Source organism: Alosa alosa, chromosome 10 (assembly GCF_017589495.1).
Source record: "Alosa alosa isolate M-15738 ecotype Scorff River chromosome 10, AALO_Geno_1.1, whole genome shotgun sequence".
Classification (NCBI taxonomy): Eukaryota; Metazoa; Chordata; class Actinopteri; order Clupeiformes; family Clupeidae; genus Alosa; species Alosa alosa.
Genome location: NC_063198.1, coordinates 5,451,860 through 5,472,455, shown reverse-complemented (window position 1 = coordinate 5,472,455; position 20,596 = coordinate 5,451,860). Strand labels below are relative to the sequence as shown.

Sequence of the window (20,596 nt, the reverse complement as noted above, 5' to 3'; positions counted from 1 at the left end):
TTGATACAGAGAATTGTTTGGAGTGGTCCCTAAATTTCATAAGAATTCTTGTTTTGTTTTTTTGTGGAAAAGTCAAAAAATTATAACTTTAATTTAACCTAATGAGCTGGGTGATGGTGTTGTACAACCCAGTCTATTGAGATAAAACTAGGGCTTTAAAACAGGGTTTAAGGGTTGAGGCTTTAAAACAGGACATCCAAGCATCTCTGTCACTAACAGCCATTTCAACTGATCAAAAATCTGATGAGGATGTTTCTTGGCAATGGCATCCCAGTAGTTATCCCGTAGTGGAACAGGTGAGATATAGCATCCAAATGGTGGCAATGTGTCTTTACTCCATCAAACAGTGATGCCGATTTTCATCAGTGTCTTCATTCACAATAGTCCATTGGTTATGTGAATTTGATTGAGGGCTGCTCAAAACCCTCTATAGATTCTAGAGTTCCCACTTCCACAACGTCACATTCCCATTCCGACCTAACCCCACCACAATCCAGGTTTTATAGAGGCACTCTTGGTCAGCTTATCTCTTCCAAAAGAATGACAGCCTTACTGGCAAACCAGGTGAGGCTACCTGGCTCCACCCTGTGTGCATGGCCCTCCCATATTTTCCTCATATGATCAGCCAATCAGAAAACTTCAGGAGCCCATCATGTCATGTCAGGAAGGGTTTAGTTGTGGAAGTGGAATTTAAAAACAGAAAATATTCATCTTGAATATTGACAATCCTGAAACTGAAATTATTGATTAAGTAATGGCAAATCAATGTCTACTTGTACACCATTTGTCAAATTAAACTAATGTGATTATGGAAATAATTATATTATTGGATAATAATGTCGGACATGGCCTTAAATTAGAGATAAAAGGTATAACACATAGGCCTACATTATGTCAACATCCAGGTTTAGCAAATGGTCTTACATGTGATCAGTTATGTATTGTCCACACTAAAGTGAGTAAATACCCAATCCCAATGCCTATTTGCTCTCAAACCAACACTTGTAGTTACATAGCAAAAGAGAATAACAGTTAATTTGTTTCTAAAGTTTAAAATTATTCTTATCAACTTTTCTACATGTACCTGCCTTAAAATCTATCAATCATACCCTATCCAAAACGGATACCATGGGAACCCATTCACACAAAATGACTCTCAAGCATTCTGCATTAACAGGTAGCTGCTAACTGCAGTTTTCCAACTCCCAACTTACTGCACATAACCCTGTTTGTCACTGAACTACGTGCAAGGCACCCGTGGGTAATTTACAATGATACAGTGCGTATCCAAGGTAAAAATGACCGGCATGCCACAATGGCAAATAAAGACATCACAAGCGTCAATCTGGCATGTGTAAGACAGTGACGATAAAAAGTGATTTAATGCGGCAATGTTATGGTCGCAAAAACACCGGTAGGCCTATGCTTAGCGGGCGCACAAGCGGTCGTGAGAGGGGGAGGGTTGAATGCGTTCGTGAAAAGGAAAAAAGTGAAACTTTTTGGATACCCCTTTTCAGTAGCGCGTAGAAGGAGGGGTTTCGGGAGAGTGGGACTTCTAAGACAGAATGGGAGGGAAGCAGGATTCGGATTTCAGCTTGACAGGGGGCAGGGGCCGGACTGATATTTGGGAATATACGAAGTTCCATTGAAAGCAGTGGAGACATAAAACTGCAGTACCTGGCCTGAAGCGGTCGGTACGGAGTTTCTGCAGGGGCCCGGCGTTGGATTCCCCGTCGTTTCTGGAAGGTTGACTGTATGGTTCGTTTCAGTCACTGGGAACACACACACTAAAACAGCGAGCCGCGTCTGCTCCCTTCGCCCGTCTTTTTTCTCCCCCAAAAGCCCTGCATGTCTAATATTTAGACATGTTCAGCTTTATGGATTCCAGGACTTTATTGCTACTTGTAGCAACACAAGTCGCGCTATTAGCCGTTGTCAGATGTCAGGAGGAGGATGACCGTAAGTTCCAACCTAACTTTTCTCACAGGTTTCAATTGGGTTAAACATTTCTCAATGGGGAAAAAGTCAACGCAGAGACAGGTCCTTGTGGAGATTTCTCAAACTCGAAGTGTTCAATTCTTTCTAAGGTGTTCTGACATATGATACATTGAGATGTGAGAGTGTTTTTTCTATCTCTCAGTTTATTATGGCCAATTATTTCCTAGTAGTAATTATCTGTGAAGAGCCCTGACTACCTGATTTGACATTTTATTCCTTGTGCTGACATGTAGCTTCATTATTTGAGCTATTCTTTTTCAGTTCAAAATTAATTTCTTTAGGCTATTGCTTTTTGGAACTATTCTGAGACAGCAAGGATCGATCTGATTGGCTTGTTGCTAAGACTCGCGGAGTAGATTTCAGGATTCTGTCTTGATTATTTCGGTATTAAACGGTTTGTGTTACAGTGAAGTATTTCACATACGTTTTACTGTTATGTCATTTGATAGCTTTTGAATGCCTACCGAAATCACATAGATGGTGATAGTGTTTAGCGATCAGGTAATAACTTTTTTTGTGCACAAAAGAGATGCCGTTTTGTTTTCCAAATGCCCACTGAAATGTAGAGGCAAGTGTGAAGTGTGAGCTGAAATAGTTGAGGTCGTGAAAGACCATGCAATCTTGGATTTAACTGTCTCTCCAGCCGCCAATACCAAAGTTGCGCAGGACACCTGCGGGCGCGTCGGAGAAATTCCAAAAGAGACTCGCTCACTCCTTTTTTAGTTTTCTTTGAAAGTCAGATAGATTTGGTAAAAGTAGACTTTTAAAGCAAGGGTTGGTCAGGCTCTAGGGCCTTCTGTGAAAAGAGTTCACATTCCACAGCTGTCAGAGGGCATCGGGGCGAATCCAGGCTTGCTAAAGCGCAAAGGTGGACTATTATAACTAAGATGCACAGGCAAAGGAATAACCCTGAAAAACGCACATATGCTTTTTAACCCAGTCTGGATCCTGATGAAGCCCGTTTATTGTACATGAGAGCATGTTAATTAATAGCAATGTGTTATTGCATTTTTTATTGGTTAATTAATCGATTAAGTTTATTGATTCGTGATCAGTGGTATAGGGAGAAGGGAATAGACAAAGGTGTATTTGGCTGGACTGAGCGTTCCATATGATTTTAGTGTTTCCATCTGTTTTCTAGATCACTCACAGGCTGTGACAGTCAAGGCAAAGAGAGAGAAAAGATTATCTGGCTTGGAGACTACTGGAAAAAGTATTATGAAAACAGAAGGGGAGGGGGTATTATTCTGATTCAGCTAAGGCACATTCTTTTTTACATAAGGGTTGAGACGCAGCTAGGCTCCAAATTAAGCGCACAGAGAAAGGGTTTGGGTGGTGGTTTTCTCAACATAGAGTGAAAAATTTGCAGACTTTTTGAGAGAGAAAATAAAGAGAGACGCGCAATTGCAGGCTCAGGTTACCCTCTCTCTCTCGCAGCACAGAGGCCCCTGGACGGAAGGCACGTTGCCTTTTCCTGAGAGCTACTGGGGAAAATATTTCAGGGACGTGCTAAGAAGCCCCAAAGAGGCAGGAGGGCACCAACTCTCCTTGTGACCCCAGCGTAGCAGGCTCAAAGGGCAGCTTGACGTCTCGGAGGGGGTGGAAGTGGTCAAACGTGCCATGTGAACCCCTCTTTTCCCCTGGCACAGAAAAATATCTTCTATAGCTTGACTGCTGTCGTCCAGCAGGACAGGGATCTTGGAGAAGCCTCTCTTCAAGCAGAGCACTCCAACACCTGTGTTCAATTTGGAGCTTTCCTCCATTTCCCTGCGCTCTGAATAAAAAGTATGCCAGTGAACTAAGAGAGAGCATGCAGAGAATAATTACTAAGCAGGCAAGGATAGAATACAGTCAGCTATACCTGTGAACTGTCTAATTTCAAAGCCAAAGTCATAGGCAAGATAATCAAACCATTATTTTAGGCTTGACATTATAATTTAGTCTATGAGACTAATGTTGAGTATATAGGCCCTTGGAGGCATGTTGATGAAGGCCGTCCATTCTCCATTCTAGTGCATGTTTGGAATACCGTCGGACGTAGGCTATGAGTTCCAGATGAGAGTTAAAAGTACTCCTGTTTGGATCAGGTGAGCGCTCGTGAATTGCCCGCTCTGTCCCTTTTTAAGAAAGGCCCCATTCATGGCCACGGGGGTCCGTTAGGTTACCTGGACCTGGGCCGGCCTCTAAGGTAAACAAAACTACTGTACGTACTCTGTTGATGCTCCCCTCCTCTCCTCAATGCCCCGTGGCTCACGCCACCTCTCGTGCTTCTGGAACTCCTGCAGCCAAAGGCCGGAATGTTTCCATGTGGCAGGTGAGGGTGCCACACAGAGGATGTGGGCTTTCATGAAAATCAGCACCCCCCAGCCCCTACTCATTCAGGACGGATTGAGGTCCCCTTAAAGTCAACTAGCGGCATAAATAGACAGAACATAAGTTCTGTCAGATGCCCTTTAAGCCGCCTGTGTTTTTCAGTATCTTAATGTGCTCTTGTACACATTAAAAAATAGAATGTTTGCTGTTTCCCCGTAGACCATAGAGGTGTCAATTATTTGGTAGGCCTCATGTGCTCAGAGCTTTAAGAAGGGACACTTATAGGTATATACCATAATTCCATTGCCCTCCGATGTTGGGTATTCTATTCTTTAGTTGGCTTGGAGTTCATTCACATTAAAATGCCTGACAGCCACCGAGGTCACTCTGAACTTGCTTACCTTTTGGTGGTGCAACCAGGTGCACACTCATCCAAGGGAATGTAATGCTTTGCACATTCATTGTACAATGGGTTCAGCTCATGTAGCTAAGTGCTTCAGACATGATGACGACAATAGGTACAAGAGGACTTCCTGAGCAAGCCTGGTAGTAAGGAGACATAGAAGTGGATACAGTATTGTCATTCTGGTATTCACTTTGCAGCAGGAGTTGTCTGAACTGTTGTGGTGCTGCCACCATGTGGTGGAAGGTTCAAATTGCAGGGACAGGAACAAGCTGGCCTGCAATTTAGCAATTATCATTCCTCTGCCATACTTCAGTGAGAGAAGAAAGGGCATATTATAATCAAGATCCTTGTTTTCTTCATAGTTTAAACCATATTTGAGTTTTGGAGACTTAGTTTCAAATATTCAGATTTCAACATAACGTTAAGAACAACACAGGTTACCAGTTCAGTTCAAGTTCTGTATCAACAGTACTATTTTGGTTGTTCTTTTTGGACCATTAATTACAACAATATTTCAAATTTACATTCAAGTACATTTGATAAGGTTACATTTTGAGTCATGATATCAATGATTTGTGATCATTGCATCTATACATATTTACTATGCATAGAATACAATGATTGAATCTATATGTGCAGTGAATGACTGTTGTACATTGTGTCTCTCCCCCCACACACATACATCCCTTGTCCTGAACCCTCTGTGTCCTAATGTGACATGTACACCCACGCACGCACACACACACAGAGGAAGACCCTGGCAGCTGCCTTCAGGACGGCAGTCGCTATAACGACAAGGACGTGTGGAAGCCGGAGCCTTGCCGCATCTGCGTATGCGACACGGGGACAGTCCTGTGCGACGACATTATCTGCGAGGAGCCCAAAGACTGCCCCAATGCCGAGATCCCATTCGGAGAGTGTTGCCCCATCTGCCCCGAGCAGCCCGCTCCCCCCAGTGGTCGTAATTTATTTATTTCATTAACACATAAATAAATTACCTACCTGAATAAATTCATCTTGTTCCTTCTTGGGGAGTATGGGTGAAAAAAAATGTTAAAACAACCTTGCAATGGTTAATGGATGTACACTTCTTTGTGTCACCTTTGAAATTGGAGGTTGTTTTGTTTTTTTTGTTCCTCACTCTAAAAAAGAACAGATGATTGGCAATCTTAAAGAGAAAATGCAAAGAATGGCACTTCATGCTTACGAGGTTCGCAGAAATGCTGCTTTGACATGATTTTTCCAAGGCTGGTCCACCTTGGGCCCCATCTTGTTTGGATATTATTCTATTCCCAGTATCAGGAACACATGTGGGAATCATTATGGAAATACCTTACTTTACCAGACACTGTGTGCATTTCAGCAGCAGTAGGAGCCCAGCCCTACACCCCTTAAAAAGGCAGCAGGACTCAAAGGGGAGAAGTATTTGTGTGATAATTTGACAAATTTTTGATGACCTCTCCCATTTTGATCTACTCATAGGCATATCTTTTTGTACTAGAAAATTTAGATGGAATGGCCGTGAAAAATTACAAATCATAAGGAGGCCTTGAAATTTGTTAATTTCGTAGTTTGGTGAGATTTTTACATTCCTGGTAACAGGCCACTGTCACCCCGTCAAAGCAGCATTTTTGAAAGTAGAAGTGCAAATTCTGTATGACTGCTTTTATAACTGCTTTATGCTGTTCATATTTCTTATAATTGAGTTTCAGGTGAATTTGCTTTGCCCACAACTCAGCATATTTCAGAGTTCATATTTAATTTCATTAGAGTTCAGAGTTCATATTTAATTTCATTAAATACAAGTCAGGCAACTAAATACTTTAATATTATCCATAGCTATAAAACTGTGTTTTAATATTGCTTTTCATCTATAAAATGTATGCTTATGTCATGTTATCATATGTTGATCTTGCTAACAGGATACATATACATGCCATCTTTATACACAAGCCATATACATGATTTGTAACTCATGACCCTATACATACAGATCAACTGACCCCTTAAAATTAAATTGAATAGCAGCCACTTTTTACTTCTGCTTTGCTTTTGCCTTTGACTTTCTGCTGTTTCCCACGGAGATGGTGCTCAAACACTTTCAGGTTCAATGGGCTATCGGTGACGGGTTCCTCATAGTTGCAGGCCGCGTTCTTTTGCATTGTCCCTCCAGTGTCTATAGGCCTCAGAGAGAGGCTTCTGAGTTAGGCCACTGTCAGTCTTAGACAAGGTGTTGAGACGGTGATGTTGATGCTTCCATCTAATTGTGCACTGTACTAATACATGTTTTGTTCTTCTTCCTCTTCTTGATGACCCTGCCGGACATAACAGGTGTACCAGGTGCAAAGGTGAGCATCACTGAGAAAGAGGACACCTTTTTGTGGATGTTATTGTGCTCCAAGATAGAATTAGATGTCAGCTTGGCCTAGTAACACAAATAAATGAGCCAGTATCTTATTTTCATGGATTACGCTAAGTGATAGTTTGGAATGGCTGGCAGTATAGAGCTGACATAATTAAAGGACAAACTGACAGTCTACTGACATTAGACTACATGTGCTATGGATTTACTGCAGCCATATAGTTTGATTAATCTGTTTTATTGTGTTATTGTTATCATTATATATGGATGATCTCTTTGTAGTTTGTGTCATCTTAAAACTATAATTCTTAAAAATGGAGCAGTAAGTAGGCTTGTAATTTGTACATGTGGTGGCTTTGCTTGAGTTGCTAATGCATCTCCATATTTCTCAACAGGGACAGAAAGGTGAACCCGGAGATATCACAGATGTAAGTTCACATAATCTAACCCAGAAATCGCTCTGCTGCTTTAATGGGTCCGTGGTGATTAGATCAGATCTATTAGGGGATATCTGGATAAATGACTCAGCTATTCTTTTGTGCTTATGGTAGCAGATTTTATGTAATGCAGTGTTGCAATTTGGTGTGTGTGTGTGTGTGTGTGCCCATGTGTGTCTGGACAAGTGTTTCTGTGAGTGTGACAGAGTGATTGTGTGTCGGGTGTGTGTGTGTGTGTGTGTGTGTGTGTGTGTGTGTGTGTGTGTGTGTGTGTGTGTGTGTGTGTGTCCTTATGTGATTAGATGGGAATTGAGAGCAGCAGAGCCTTAGCTGCTCCATTAGGCTGGGTAGGCCACACAGGGCAGGCGGCTGGCCAAGCCAAACAAAGCCCACACTCTCAGCACCAGAGAGACAGAGAGAGACTGAGTAGAAGAGAGAGAGAGAGATTGAGTGAGAGAGAGAGAGAGAGACTGAGTTAAAGAGAGAGAGAGAGATTGAGTGAGAGAGAGAGAGACTGAGTTAAAGAGAGAGAGAGAGATTTGAGTTAAAGAGAGAGACTGTAAGAGAGAATGAGATACAGAGAGGGACTGAGTAAAATAGAGAGAGAAAGAGAGAGTGATTGAGTTAAAGTGAGAGAGAGAGACAGAGAGAAAGAGACTGAATAAATGAAAGAGAGAGAGAGAGATGTAAAAGAGAGAGTTAGAGACAGAGAGGTAAAATAGAGAGAGAGAGACTGAATAAAAGAGAGATAGAATTAAAGTGAGAGAAAAAGAAAGCAAGAAAGAAAGAAAAAAAGAAAGAAAGAAGAACTGGCCTGACTGTGCTGTTCTGCCAAGCACATGGAAAGAGTTTAGATCCCTTAGTGGATAGCAATCATTTGCTCACCCAGTAAATAGCACTGCATTGTTTATGGCTGGGTGTTCGTCAACACAGCAATTAACCTCGGAAGTTATTAAATGAACATCTAAGAGCACAGGGCAGAATGATTGAAGATTGTGAAGATTGATGCTTAGGTCATCAGCTGTGTTGACACCACTGAAAAAACCTCAACCCTGACATTTAAGTTGAATAATAAAGTCTTTTCTTCTTCTTCTTCTTCTTCTTCTTCTTCTTCTTCTTCTTCTTCTTCTCTCTGCTTTCAGGTGGTAGGACCAAGAGGACCTGCAGGACCCATGGTAGGTTGAAGACATTTATTTCTAATTCTGGAAGCCTCTGGAGAATTTATTTGACTCCGAAATGCCAAGTTTGTTTTGAAATGACCTGTGTGGTTTGGTGTGCGTGCTAAGCAGCCTCTGTCTCACTTCACAGGGACCCTCAGGAGAGCAGGGCCCGCGCGGAGACAGGGGGGAGAAGGGAGAGAAGGTGAGCGCTGTCTGAAATGTTTTGATTAGTTTAGTTTCCCCATGTAACACCTATGCTCTCTCTGTCTCTGTCTGGCTGGGACAGAGTGCCACTGCGTTGGGCTCTGTGTCCACCCAGTCAGGCTGCTCTACGTGGCTTCAAGGGATTCTCACTCTTTGTGTGTGTGTGTGTGTGTGTGTGTGTGTGTGTGTAGGGAGAGGGAGGGGTTTGGGGAAAGAGTGTTCTCCCCACGTGCTGTTTCCATTAGGCTGTGTGGTCTGCCATAAGCACAGGTTTGTGCAGCAGATGTGTGAGCGGCAATAACGCACACATACGCACACACCCACACACTCACACACAGGCTCACACACACACACACACACACAAAGTCTTTTGGCTGCCAATGAAGACCACATTCAATCAGTGTGTGAAATCAGTGTAGCTGCACTAGGATGCTTTGATCACTGTGTTCATTTTATAGCATTTGAATGCATGTCAAAATGGCTGTTGGCTGAAATGTTGCATAATGTCTACACTCCTGATGAAACGAAGGAGGCCACAGTTAAGAAGACAAAAAAAATAAAAAATGGAAAGCGACACGACACTTTCTTGCCAGTAGATATTGGTTTATTGATAGTGTTCTTTAATTGTAATCATCTTGAGGTTTTCTTTGTGGAGGGAGTTGTTGAGAAAGTTGACAGGGTCTTCTACAGTAGCATTTGTAAAGTGTGAACAACAAATAAATATTTGATCAGCCTAGTCATCATAAATGTCATGCTTTTTCACCCTGTAAGGAATTACATGCTGTGTTAAATGCTTTAGGGGAATTCTGGAATCTTTGTCTCCCTTGGCGATGTGTAGTACTGCAGAGTGCCAACATAGTCTACGGATTTGATGAGAAAGCTACTTGATATTGTTTATAAACAGGCCTCCAGAAGCTATCAGATCACAAATGCATGAAAATACATGAAAGTGTGTGTTTCATGAATACATGTATACATTAATGCATGAAGCATGTGGCTGTTTGTAAGTATTTAGACGCCTTCACTTTATTCATATTTTGTTATGTTGTGGCCTAATGCAAAATGCATTTAATTTTTTGATTTCTTGTCAATCTATACTCAATACCACATAGTGACAGAGCAAAAATTAGATTTTAGACTTTTCTGAAAAAAAGGAAATATCACACTGGCATACTGTAAGTATTCAGAGGCTTTGGCATGCTGATACTTGACATTAAGCTCAGGTGCTACCTTTTTCAGTTGACATTTGTGAGATGTTTGAGACCTGTGGTAAATCCAATTCACTAGACATGGAAGGCACAAACCTGTCTATATAAGGTCTCAAGGTTGAGAATGCTTTTCATAGCAAAAAGTACTAGGTCAAAGGAATGGCCTGCAGAGCTGAGAGATTGTGTTGAGGCACAGATCGGGGGAAGGTTATAAAAACCTCCACTGCTTTAAAGGCTCCCAGCAGCACAGTAACCTTCACAAACTTTAAATGGAAGAAGTTTGGAACAACTAAGACACTTCCTAGAGCTGAATGTGAGCTGATTGTCCAGCCAAACTGAGCAATCCAAGAAAAGGGTCTTGGTAAGAGATGAGACCAAGAACCTGATTGCAAATCTGGCTGAGCCACTTCACTCCACTCCACGGGCAGATACATCTCAACAGAGGAAAGCCACTTGGAGTTTACAAACAAAACACCTAAAAGACTTCCAGATTGTGGGAGACTATTAAAGCTGAACAGAGCTAAGTACAGAGATATCCTGTAGGAAAACCTGGTCCAGAGTACGCAGGACCTCAGTTGGGTTGAAGGTTTGCCTTCTAATATTACAGAAGAGTGACCGTAAGCTCAGAGCAAAGACAATGAAAGAGTTGCTTTGAATATTTGTAGCCTAGAGGCAGAGCTTTGACTTGAACCCAATCAAACATCTCTGGAGAGAACTGCAAATGGCCGTCCCTGATAGTTCACGTCCAAACTGACAGAGCTGATTTAAAAAAGCAGAGCAGAGAGAGGAATGGCAGACAATCCTCAGATCCAGGTGTACAAATCTGTTGCATCATACCCAAGATGTCCCGATGGCCAAAGAGTATAGAGTAAAGGATTCTGTTTAGATGTCAATGTGATATTTTACCTTTTTTCCTTCATTTGCAACATTTTGACATCCCACACTATAATAATGATTAGAATATTAGCAATAATACTCTCTTTTTATTTTGTGTTGTTTTTTTCTGTTCCAATTTTCAGTACCTAGTTTTATAATTTCACCAGCAGAGGAATTAGCAAGTTTAGAAATTTGAAAAGAACAAACCACTCAAGAAGTAATTTTTAAAATATGTTGTTAATCACCCTACAATTTAAGGACATTTTTGTTTAGATTCATATATTTTATTGTCAGTTAGTACATTGACTTTAAGGAGTACCCAGAAAGGTATTGGATCTTAGCACACCTTTTTAGCACACCTTTTGAACAGAACTTTTAAAATTATGCCAATTATGAGGATGTCTTCAGTCAAACTGAAATGTGCTCAGCTGCAAGCAGAAATGATTTCCTAGCTCTTGTGCTGCTGCTGCCACTGATATTCATTCCTTCCCTTTGTTTCATCTTCTCCCCCCCTTCTGTGTTTCAGGGATCTCCTGGCCCCCGTGGCAGAGATGGCGAACCTGGCATTCCTGGCAACCCCGGACCCCCTGGACCCCCAGGACCAAATGGACCCCCTGGACTTGGCGGAGTAAGTACCCAGAAATCCGCTAAGGAGAAAAAAAGAGAGAGAAATTCCTGCATGCTTCCTTGGGTCCTCTAAGTGGGGGATGCCAATCCCTTTGCTCTTCAGGTCCAAACAAGTACCAAAAGCCCAGTACATTAGCACTTTGTGGAGATCTTACAAAAGTCAGACTCCTTCTGGTAAAACTAGCGTAAGAGATCAAGCCACTGTGAAAGAGCCATTTGCAAGGGTTGTGTTTGTTGAACTGAGGTGGAAAGATGAGGGGAGAGTAGGACTGGAGTGATTGGGGTTACAGTTGGTGGTATTTTGTCCTGATGAGAACAGAGAAAAGAGTAGAGCGCTTGGAACGGCAGGGGGGAGAAAGATAGACGGGGCACTGGGGAGGGGGCTCGTGGAAACACAAGAGGATCCTTTGTTGAGCAGGAAAATGAAAACTCTTCCCGTGATCCCTGAGCTCACAAACTCAGCTCGAAAGTAGTATTTTTAGCCAGAAGAGTGCAATCTGATCTTATAAGGCTTTGCTGACAGACAGAATGTTAATTATGAGAAAGTTGACAATAAAAATACATCTTTTGACATTTACCTGTTGAAGTAAGGACCGCACAGTGCTTGATTTGCATTTAATCTATCATACCAGACCGCCACAGTATGGAGTGCCTTTGTCCACTGGAGGGAGCAGTAGCTGGCAGGTATGCTAACGGCTCTTTGAAGGAAAGCTAATCATAATGTTGTTCCTTTTTTGCAGAACTTTGCTGCTCAGATGGCTGGTGGTTTTGATGAGAAGTCTGGTGGTGCCCAGATGGGAGTGATGCAAGGACCAATGGTAAGAAAAAAGACCTGCTTCATCATCAATTCATGATGCAGGAGAAAGGAAGATGACAAGTTTGTATCAAAACGATGGAAGGGGTCATACAGTTTTCATACAGGAAGAAGCTTCCTTCTTCCTTTCTTTTTCCCATTAAAAAGTATAAATAATCCGCCTAGGAAATCTAGCACCCCCTAGTGTCTGGATGAGATTAACATTATCACGTGTCACACAATTCATACTTATGCCATGGACAGTGTGGCGAAATGAACTGATGAATGGTGTCAGCTTTCATCAGGGTCTTAAACTGCCCTCGAGCTGGCATACCATGCCGCCTCACTCAAGAGTAATGTGAGCATAGGAGGTTATTTTAGTTCTTTTCACCACAGCCTCAACTCTATTAAGTGCGTTTTGAGACGGGGAAAGATCCAGGCCTATTGCAGAGGAGCCGTGTGGTTCCATGTGATTTCTTTTTTTCTCTGGAGGCTGCGGTGTCGAGACCCGGAGAGATGCCTCCCTGATTTCATTCCCATGCCAAGGAACCACCCATTTAGCCTTTCCACAGACGGACCGGCCATGTGGACGAAATAAATAAATGAAACTACAGCAGCAGTAGTGATATGCCCCCCCTCACGTCTCCCTCATAATGTGTCCTTTCACACAAGCCCAGGTTCCTGGAGCCCAGGTATATATCCCCATCATCAGGCCCTATGCCCACAGTATCCTAAGCACTACCGCCCTCCCCCAAAAACCACTAGAGCCATCACACCACCCCCCCCCCCCCCCCCCCACACACACACAACTGGTGCACACAGAGACCTATTGAGAGGCCAGCCTAATGCTGGCATAAAAAGCTGACTTTCATTACCACCACCAACCCCAACCACCCTCTCCCCCCCCTGATCCTGACTTCCATGGTCCCATGCCACCCATGCCCCCCCCCATCCTGGCCATGCCATGGGTCGCCATGCCACCCTCTCTAACCCCCCATCCTGACTTCCCCCTGGAACGCCATGCCATGGTCTCCACCCCCATCCTGACGTTTACTTTGGAACGCCATGCCATGGAATTTTTGCCGTGGAAATCCCGCCGGCAATGCACAGAGCGGCGAGTATGATGTTCTGAAGGAGCCTCAGTGTACGCAGCGAGACGAGAGAAATATTGACACAGACTCCACCGCCATATTGAGAGCCGCCTACACCCCACCCTCCAGCAACCAACAAGTGGGAAGTCCTAAAAGATTCCAGGGCAAGAGAAGGACTGTTTTTACCTCCAGGGGAAACTGCTGGATGAATGAATGCAATTTTTTTCCCCCTTAATCTTTTTCTTCATTTTCTTTTTTCTTGGCTTGGTCTCAGTTGAGCGAGCCAAGGGCAACTTAATGATTTTTTTTTTTTTTTGAGGTGGTGTGGGCGTAGTGAAATCTGCCCCATCGCCTCTCCTGAATGCGAGATATCCCTTGGCTGAGTGATGAGATGGAGATATCCCTTGGCTGAGTGATGAGATACACGGAGCCAGACAAAGGATTACCTTCACTGGATTACACTGTCATGTTATCCCTGTCAAAGACTCATGCTTGGAGGTGATTAAACGAAGGCTGCCACAGAACACTCATTGCAGACAGCGTGCACTACAGCAGGCCGTGTATTCCGCTTAGGTGGACTGAGTGGACACTGGCGGAGTGAGTTCCCATGGTGCGCTGCTGCTCCCTCAAGAACTCCAGTAAATGTCTGTTTTGACGATGGTCCGTGGCATCTCGTTGACCTGACGCGTCGCAGGGTGCGCACTTATGAAGGGGCTGGAGTCACAGAAGGGTCACGCTTCCTCCACTTCAATCTCCACGGCCCAGGAAATTGACCTCTATCCCAGAGAAGGAGAAAAGGATGGGGGGAAAGACAGAGAGAGAGAGAGAGAGAGAGAGAGAGATGAAGAGATACAAAGGGTGAGGTAAAGAGGAAAAGGAGACCATGAGGTTAAGTGAAAGAGAAAGAGAGAGAGAGAGAGAGAGAGAGAAAGAATGGCAAGCAGCCAAAGTCTGTGTGTGTGTGTGTGTGTGTGTGTGTGTGTGTGTGTGTGTGTGTGTGTGTGTGTGTATTAGTGAAAAAGCTAGCTGGAGTGAGTGCCTGAGTGCTGCTGTGGAATTCCTAACGATTTCTGACTCTGACTGACGGGCAGGCTGCTGGTTGCAGCCGCCGCAGGGCAGCGTTGGGCAGCCCACTCGCTGGAGAGAGAGAGTGAGCAGGGAGAGAGCTCACATACCTCTCCTCTCCTTCTCTCTCCTCTCCTCTCCTCTCATTCTCTCTCCTCTCCTCTCCTCTCCCCCTCTTCTCTCCTCTCCTCTCCTTCTCTCTCCTCAGCTCTCTCTTCCCCCTCCTCACCTCCCCTCACCCCTCCTTTCAGCTCTCTCCTCTCCTTCTCTCTCCTCCTCTCTCAGCTCCCCCCTCTCCCTCCTCCTCTCCTCCTTTTGGACATGAAGAAATAGTCACTAAACAGCCAGAGAGCTGGAAGCATTTGCAAAGACTGCACTGCGCTATGCAGGTGAAGTCAACAGTCTGCGGTTTTGCAGTTTGGTACAGTACATGCATCACTGTCAGATTTCTCAACTTTTATCTTTCTCTTTTTCTCAGGGCCCAATGGGACCCAGAGGACCACCCGGACCCAGTGGATCTCCTGTAAGTATGGCCATAAAAGCGTAAAAAGAACTGGAAAAATAAACCTTCTTGTGTTACTTTCCATGCAAATCACAGAGGAATACACAGTCGTTTGTGCGTTGAGTCTACATTAAAGAATAGTTGTTCATCAAAGTGTGATGAACAGTCTCTAGTCTCTAGTCTCTGTTGACAGCCAAAAGCCATATATTTGTTCCCCTTGGATAAAGATGTATGCGTAAGCAACAAAAAGAGCATTGTTTAGACAAGAACACACCCACACACACACAGACACACACACATGCACATGCATGCAGAGCTTTATGTCTCCTTATATTGGGGCTGATTTCCGGAGGTAGAAGGGCCACCGAATACTTTTATCTTCCAGCTGCTGGCTACAGGGCTTTTTCCCCCCACTGCAGACATGCAACACCTGACAATTTACCTTTCATAGGGCTCAAACACACACACACACACACACACACACACACACACACACACACACACACACACACACACACACACACACACACACACACACACACACACACACACACAGAGCACTCATCTCTGTAAGCTCTCGGGGCTGTCTCTAAGTAGCAGGTATTGCCAAATTGCGTGTCTGAACATGACCGTGGAGCCAAAGAGGGCAGGATGTAGGAGCCAGTGATCACCTTCTAGTTATGACACTGAACGGTGCAACAAATTTAATCATCACACATCAGCAGACACTATGCATCTCTCAAAGGTTATTTTTTTTAGCACACGGAATTCAAAAATCCCTTGAATATCACAGAAACTTTACTGCACTCTGTACATAGACAAAACAGTTTGTCGATTTGTATTATTGTGTCAAGGTGTGTCACGGTAGGAGAGAAATATGTATTTGTGTGCCCCTCATGGTCAGTCCCGATCCTCATACATCCTGACAGGCACCATTGGGCTGACCTGACCGCAGCACTCGGTCATAGCAGCTAGGGCATGACCCCCATGTGTTATTGTCAGACCTGTCCTCTCTCTAGACACCTGCCTGCTAATTCACACACCCCTCCCTCTCTCTCTCTCTGCTCTCTCTCTCTCTCTCTCTCTGTTCTCAGGGGCCACAAGGTTTCCAAGGCAACCCTGGAGAGGCTGGAGAGCCCGGTTCATCTGTAAGTATCCCACAGTTTCCTCTACCTTGCCACCCAAACCCCACCCCCCCCCACCCCACCCCACCCCATCACCAACACCCTGCTCCCACCCCACCCCAACACCAACACCCTGATCCCGCCCCTGTGCCACAGGCCCTTTGTAGACCCCACCAGTGTGCTAATCTTCTCCTGTGGAGGCGCGACTGGCAGGCTGACGCCAGGGGATGGATTAGGTGGCCCCGAGCGCCCAGCGGGTAACCCCAGGTTACCTCAGTGCCTCCAAATCCTCGTTTGATACCTCATTACCTGCAATTAGCATCAAACCTGCCACACTGTCAGCGCTCTAGTCCTCTCTCACCACACAACTAACACCCCCCCATACACACACACACACACACACTCTCTCTCTCTCCACCTCCACTCTTCCCTGCCGATTCCCCTTCTCCTCCCCTCCCTCCCCTCTCCTCTCCCCTCTCCTCTCCCCTCTCCTCTGCCCCAAATAAACAAGCTGTGCACAGAGGCAGCCAGGAAACAGCTGGGCAGCACTTTTTCAGGATATGAAAGGCTTTTTTCTTCCCGAAAAGCTTAATCTACCAGCAGATCACAGTGATTTTGGATTCTTCCACCTAATGAGCTGGATTTGTTGTATTGCATCAGTTGGGTTGTTTTCTGTGTAAGACTAATATTAATGTAGGGATACCAGCCACTAGACAGGAGTGAGCAGACTTGATAACTGATCTATTGACTTGATAACTGATTTAGAAATGTCATTCCTTAATCAAATATTATACTGTCTTTATCTATAGTATATTAGTAACTTATAGAATAGTCGTTTCTGTGAGTGTTTTTGTTGCAAGCAGAGGAAGAGTATGTATGTGTGAAACCCTCCATAAGAGGCCGTGGCCTTGGCTCCGCGCCGTCTCCTCGCCGTGTGTAAAAGTGAGATGCCCTGAGGGGCTCGTAAAGAGAACAGGCTGTGCCTGTAGCCCCCCCTCCACAACACTGTCCTCTCCTGGCATGGAAGGCAGCATCTGAACTCACCGCCTCTGCTTTTCTTTCCCCCTCTCTCTCTATATCTCTACCCCCTCTCTCTCCCCCTCTCTCTCTTTTCTCTCCTTCTCCCCACCCTCTATGTCTGTCTCTCTCTTTCTCTCTCTCTCTCTCTCTCCCCCTCTCACTCTTTTCACTCCTTCTCGCCTCCCTCTATGTCTGTCTCTCTCTCTCTCTCTCCCTCTCTCTCTCTCTCTGCAGGGCCCGATGGGACCCCGTGGTCCACCTGGACCCTCTGGCAAACCCGGAGATGATGTAAGTAGCACAGCACAGGTCCTCCCTGTAGAAAAAAACGCCCCGTGCAGAGAAAATGACCCTGAGAAACATCTCCTGATAGTCTGGTCAAGTGTGTTTAAGTGCCTTGATTCTGTAACTACAAAGATCTCAGATGCCATAGTGTGTGGTGCTTTATGGCTGTCTGTTTTGGTTCAAATCACAGAAGTGGTTCCAAAGCATGTGTGTGTGTCCTTAGAATGCCCCACTCACCTGCTGTGGGAATGTGTTGAGTATCACAGGCTAAGTGTGTGTGCATTTATAATCAATAATCAATCAGTAATCAATTGATGGACATTAACTGCTGCCACCACCTTTGCTTAAAAAAAAAAAATCCTAAAACAGTATTCACAGATAAACTCTGTTTTGCCTTTTGGTTGTGTATAAAAACACTTAAAGCAGCACAGCAGCACAAGCCAAACGCTTCCTGTCTACCAAAGTAGTAATTACTAGTCGACATTTCACATAATGGTCAGCCTAGCGGTCAAGACTGGTTAGTGCATTATTGGAATCCTCTTTATTTCTTGTCCAAGAGCCATTCATACTTGCTCACGATGCTATGAATAACCCCACATTACCCCAGCCACAGTCATCTTCCCCTGCTGTAGTCCTCATCAGAGGCCTGGGACTACCCTCATAAAGATCCCCCCCCCCCCTTATTGTCTCTGGAATCCACCATGCCTTGTGTCCATCATCATGAGGGCACTGAGCATATGACCACTAATGATGGCTTACTCATGCAGGGGCATCTCTGAGGTTGCTGTTTGATTGGCGTTATTATTGGCAGTTCAATATCTGATAAAAATCATAGTGAGTGGGATCATTGTGACTCTTGTTGTGACAATGCATTGCTGCTCTTCACCCTAGAAATGTTATTTAGTTACTACCAGGGAATTTTCTCAGAACTGTAGTTGAAGTGTCTGGCCACCAGATGGCAGAGACGTGCATCTGCAGTTGCTAGCATTTATGCCCACTAGGGGGTGCTATGGACCCGTGCTGCTTTATTCTACCGATTTAAACTTGAGACAGATGGATGATGATTCATACATTATTAGAAATGGAGATTCACATAGAATTATTTAGACAAATACTTCAGACAAACTACTTCAGTTCACTTCATCATATTTTATATTTGAACATTTTAGAATGTTTATTTTTCTCTCTTTTTATCCTCTGATAGGGTGAGGCTGGTAAACCTGGTAAATCTGGTGAGCGTGGACCTACTGGCCCTCAGGTAAGATCCAGTGTTGACACATGATTTGGTACAGACACCCTCTAATCTAACTCGAATTTAGATTTGAGTCCAGAGTTCGGATAATCATTATCTGGACAACCTCTGGACAAACAGTGCTTCTGTTATTGCTTAGTCAGTGCATATTCTGAAGGACTCAATCCTACTGATGTCATTGCTGTTTTGTATCTCGCTCATGTTCTCTCTGTTCCTCTGCCTCTCCATTTCAGGGAGCTCGTGGATTCCCAGGAACTCCTGGATTGCCTGGAATCAAAGGACACAGAGTAAGTGGACACATAAAGCTATTTATTTGTTTGGGTTTCTTTTTTGCTTTGCTTTGATTTTTATAGAATTATTACTTAGCCTAAATTTTGTTGACATATTTGGCTTATATACACATATTCATGCATGACAAATAAATTTGAGTAGATATTTACCAGAGGTGTTGTGTTTACTATCTCCAGGGTTACCCAGGTCTTGATGGTACTAAGGGAGAAACTGGAGCCGCTGGATCCAAGGTATGACCCCCCCACACACACACACACTTACATACACACACACACAGATACACACACTTTCCTGGTCTTTAAGTAGATCTTCTACCTGGTCTACTCTCATAGAGGACTGCTGTTGTTATCTCCCTCTGATAATGTGGCACAGACACTACTTGTTACTGTCTCTTCCTGTCAGACCTCTTTGGTCGCCAGACTCTGTAGCACAAAATGTTTTAGCTCATTGCTCATTGCTCACATACGATGTTTCTCACATATGATGTCTTACATGCCTCTTTCCTCTTCTGATAGGGAGAGTCTGGTGCTCCCGGTGAGAATGGCGCCCCTGGACCCATGGTGAGTGACCAAACCCCCATCACCGAACACTCCAAACCCCGCGCTACTCAACACTAGCCTCAGGGCCAGCAGGAAACACAAACACACATACAGGAACGCCACTGACCATCATGAAAACCTCAATAAACTGAACCCTCACCACTATGTGGTACAGACTCAGGTCAAATCTATGAGTTCTTATCTTTTCAGTCATCTTCAGAATTCCCAATACAGATAAATCATGCAAAGGCTAAACCTAGAAAAATAAAAGACATAGAAAATGTATTAATTGAACATGAATTCTTCACTGCTGATAAATGACATGTTTCACATGATTCTTTGTGTAGACAGGTAGACAGTGTAAGGCTATCCGGCTATCAGCATCCCTAACCCTCTTCTCCTCTTCCTCTGCATCTTCCTCTCCCTCTCTTCCTCTTCCTCTCTCCTCCTGTTCCTCCAGGGTCCTCGTGGTCTTCCCGGTGAGAGAGGCCGCCCCGGACCCTCTGGCAATGCTGTAAGTACCACTCCTCTGGCTCCGCAATCACCCCAGGAGCATCCATTTACTCACTCTCTCTCTCTCTCTCTCTCTCTCTCTCTCTCACACACACATACACTCACAACCTCACTCTATCACCCTCACATTCTCCCTCCATCACTTCCTCCTTCCCTTATTCAAACACACACACACACACACACACACACACACACACACACACACACACACACACACACACACACACACACACTTATTCACACACACACACACACACACACACACACACACACTCATTCAGCTGCTGACCTGCATGATCTCTCTCTCTTGGCCGATGTTGCTTTCCTGGCCATGAGTGAGGTTATGTAACCACTTTAAAAACTGACCCCAACTGATCACAGCATCTGTTGGACTGCTCATTCCCCTCCAACCAGAGCTGGCTCATTTTTGTATCATAGTGTGTCGTAGTTGTCATTAGTCTGTTTTCATTTTTGTATCATAGTGTGTCGTAGTTGTCATTAGTAGTGTGTTTTCATAATTGCTAATGCCTAGA

General features: G+C 44.3%; 1 protein-coding gene across 2 annotated transcripts in view; it reads left to right on the top strand.

Moving 5' to 3' along the window:
* Positions 1-1,621: 1,621 nt before the first annotated feature.
* col2a1b (collagen, type II, alpha 1b) overlaps positions 1,622-20,596 on the top strand; it is a 47,619-nt gene continuing 28,644 nt past the window's right edge. The window contains exons 1-16 of one of the 2 annotated variants that reach the window (XM_048254197.1): positions 1,622-1,959; positions 5,466-5,675; positions 7,049-7,065; positions 7,475-7,507; positions 8,659-8,691; positions 8,825-8,878; positions 11,491-11,592; positions 12,332-12,409; positions 15,019-15,063; positions 16,137-16,190; positions 17,421-17,474; positions 18,673-18,726; positions 18,954-19,007; positions 19,188-19,241; positions 19,527-19,571; positions 20,011-20,064. In XM_048254197.1, the coding sequence (XP_048110154.1) occupies positions 1,866-1,959; positions 5,466-5,675; positions 7,049-7,065; positions 7,475-7,507; positions 8,659-8,691; positions 8,825-8,878; positions 11,491-11,592; positions 12,332-12,409; positions 15,019-15,063; positions 16,137-16,190; positions 17,421-17,474; positions 18,673-18,726; positions 18,954-19,007; positions 19,188-19,241; positions 19,527-19,571; positions 20,011-20,064 (1,035 nt within the window). In that variant the 5' untranslated portion in view covers positions 1,622-1,865. The remainder of the gene's footprint in view (positions 1,960-5,465; positions 5,676-7,048; positions 7,066-7,474; positions 7,508-8,658; positions 8,692-8,824; positions 8,879-11,490; positions 11,593-12,331; positions 12,410-15,018; positions 15,064-16,136; positions 16,191-17,420; positions 17,475-18,672; positions 18,727-18,953; positions 19,008-19,187; positions 19,242-19,526; positions 19,572-20,010; positions 20,065-20,596) is intronic. The other variant, XM_048254198.1, reaches the window with a different exon arrangement.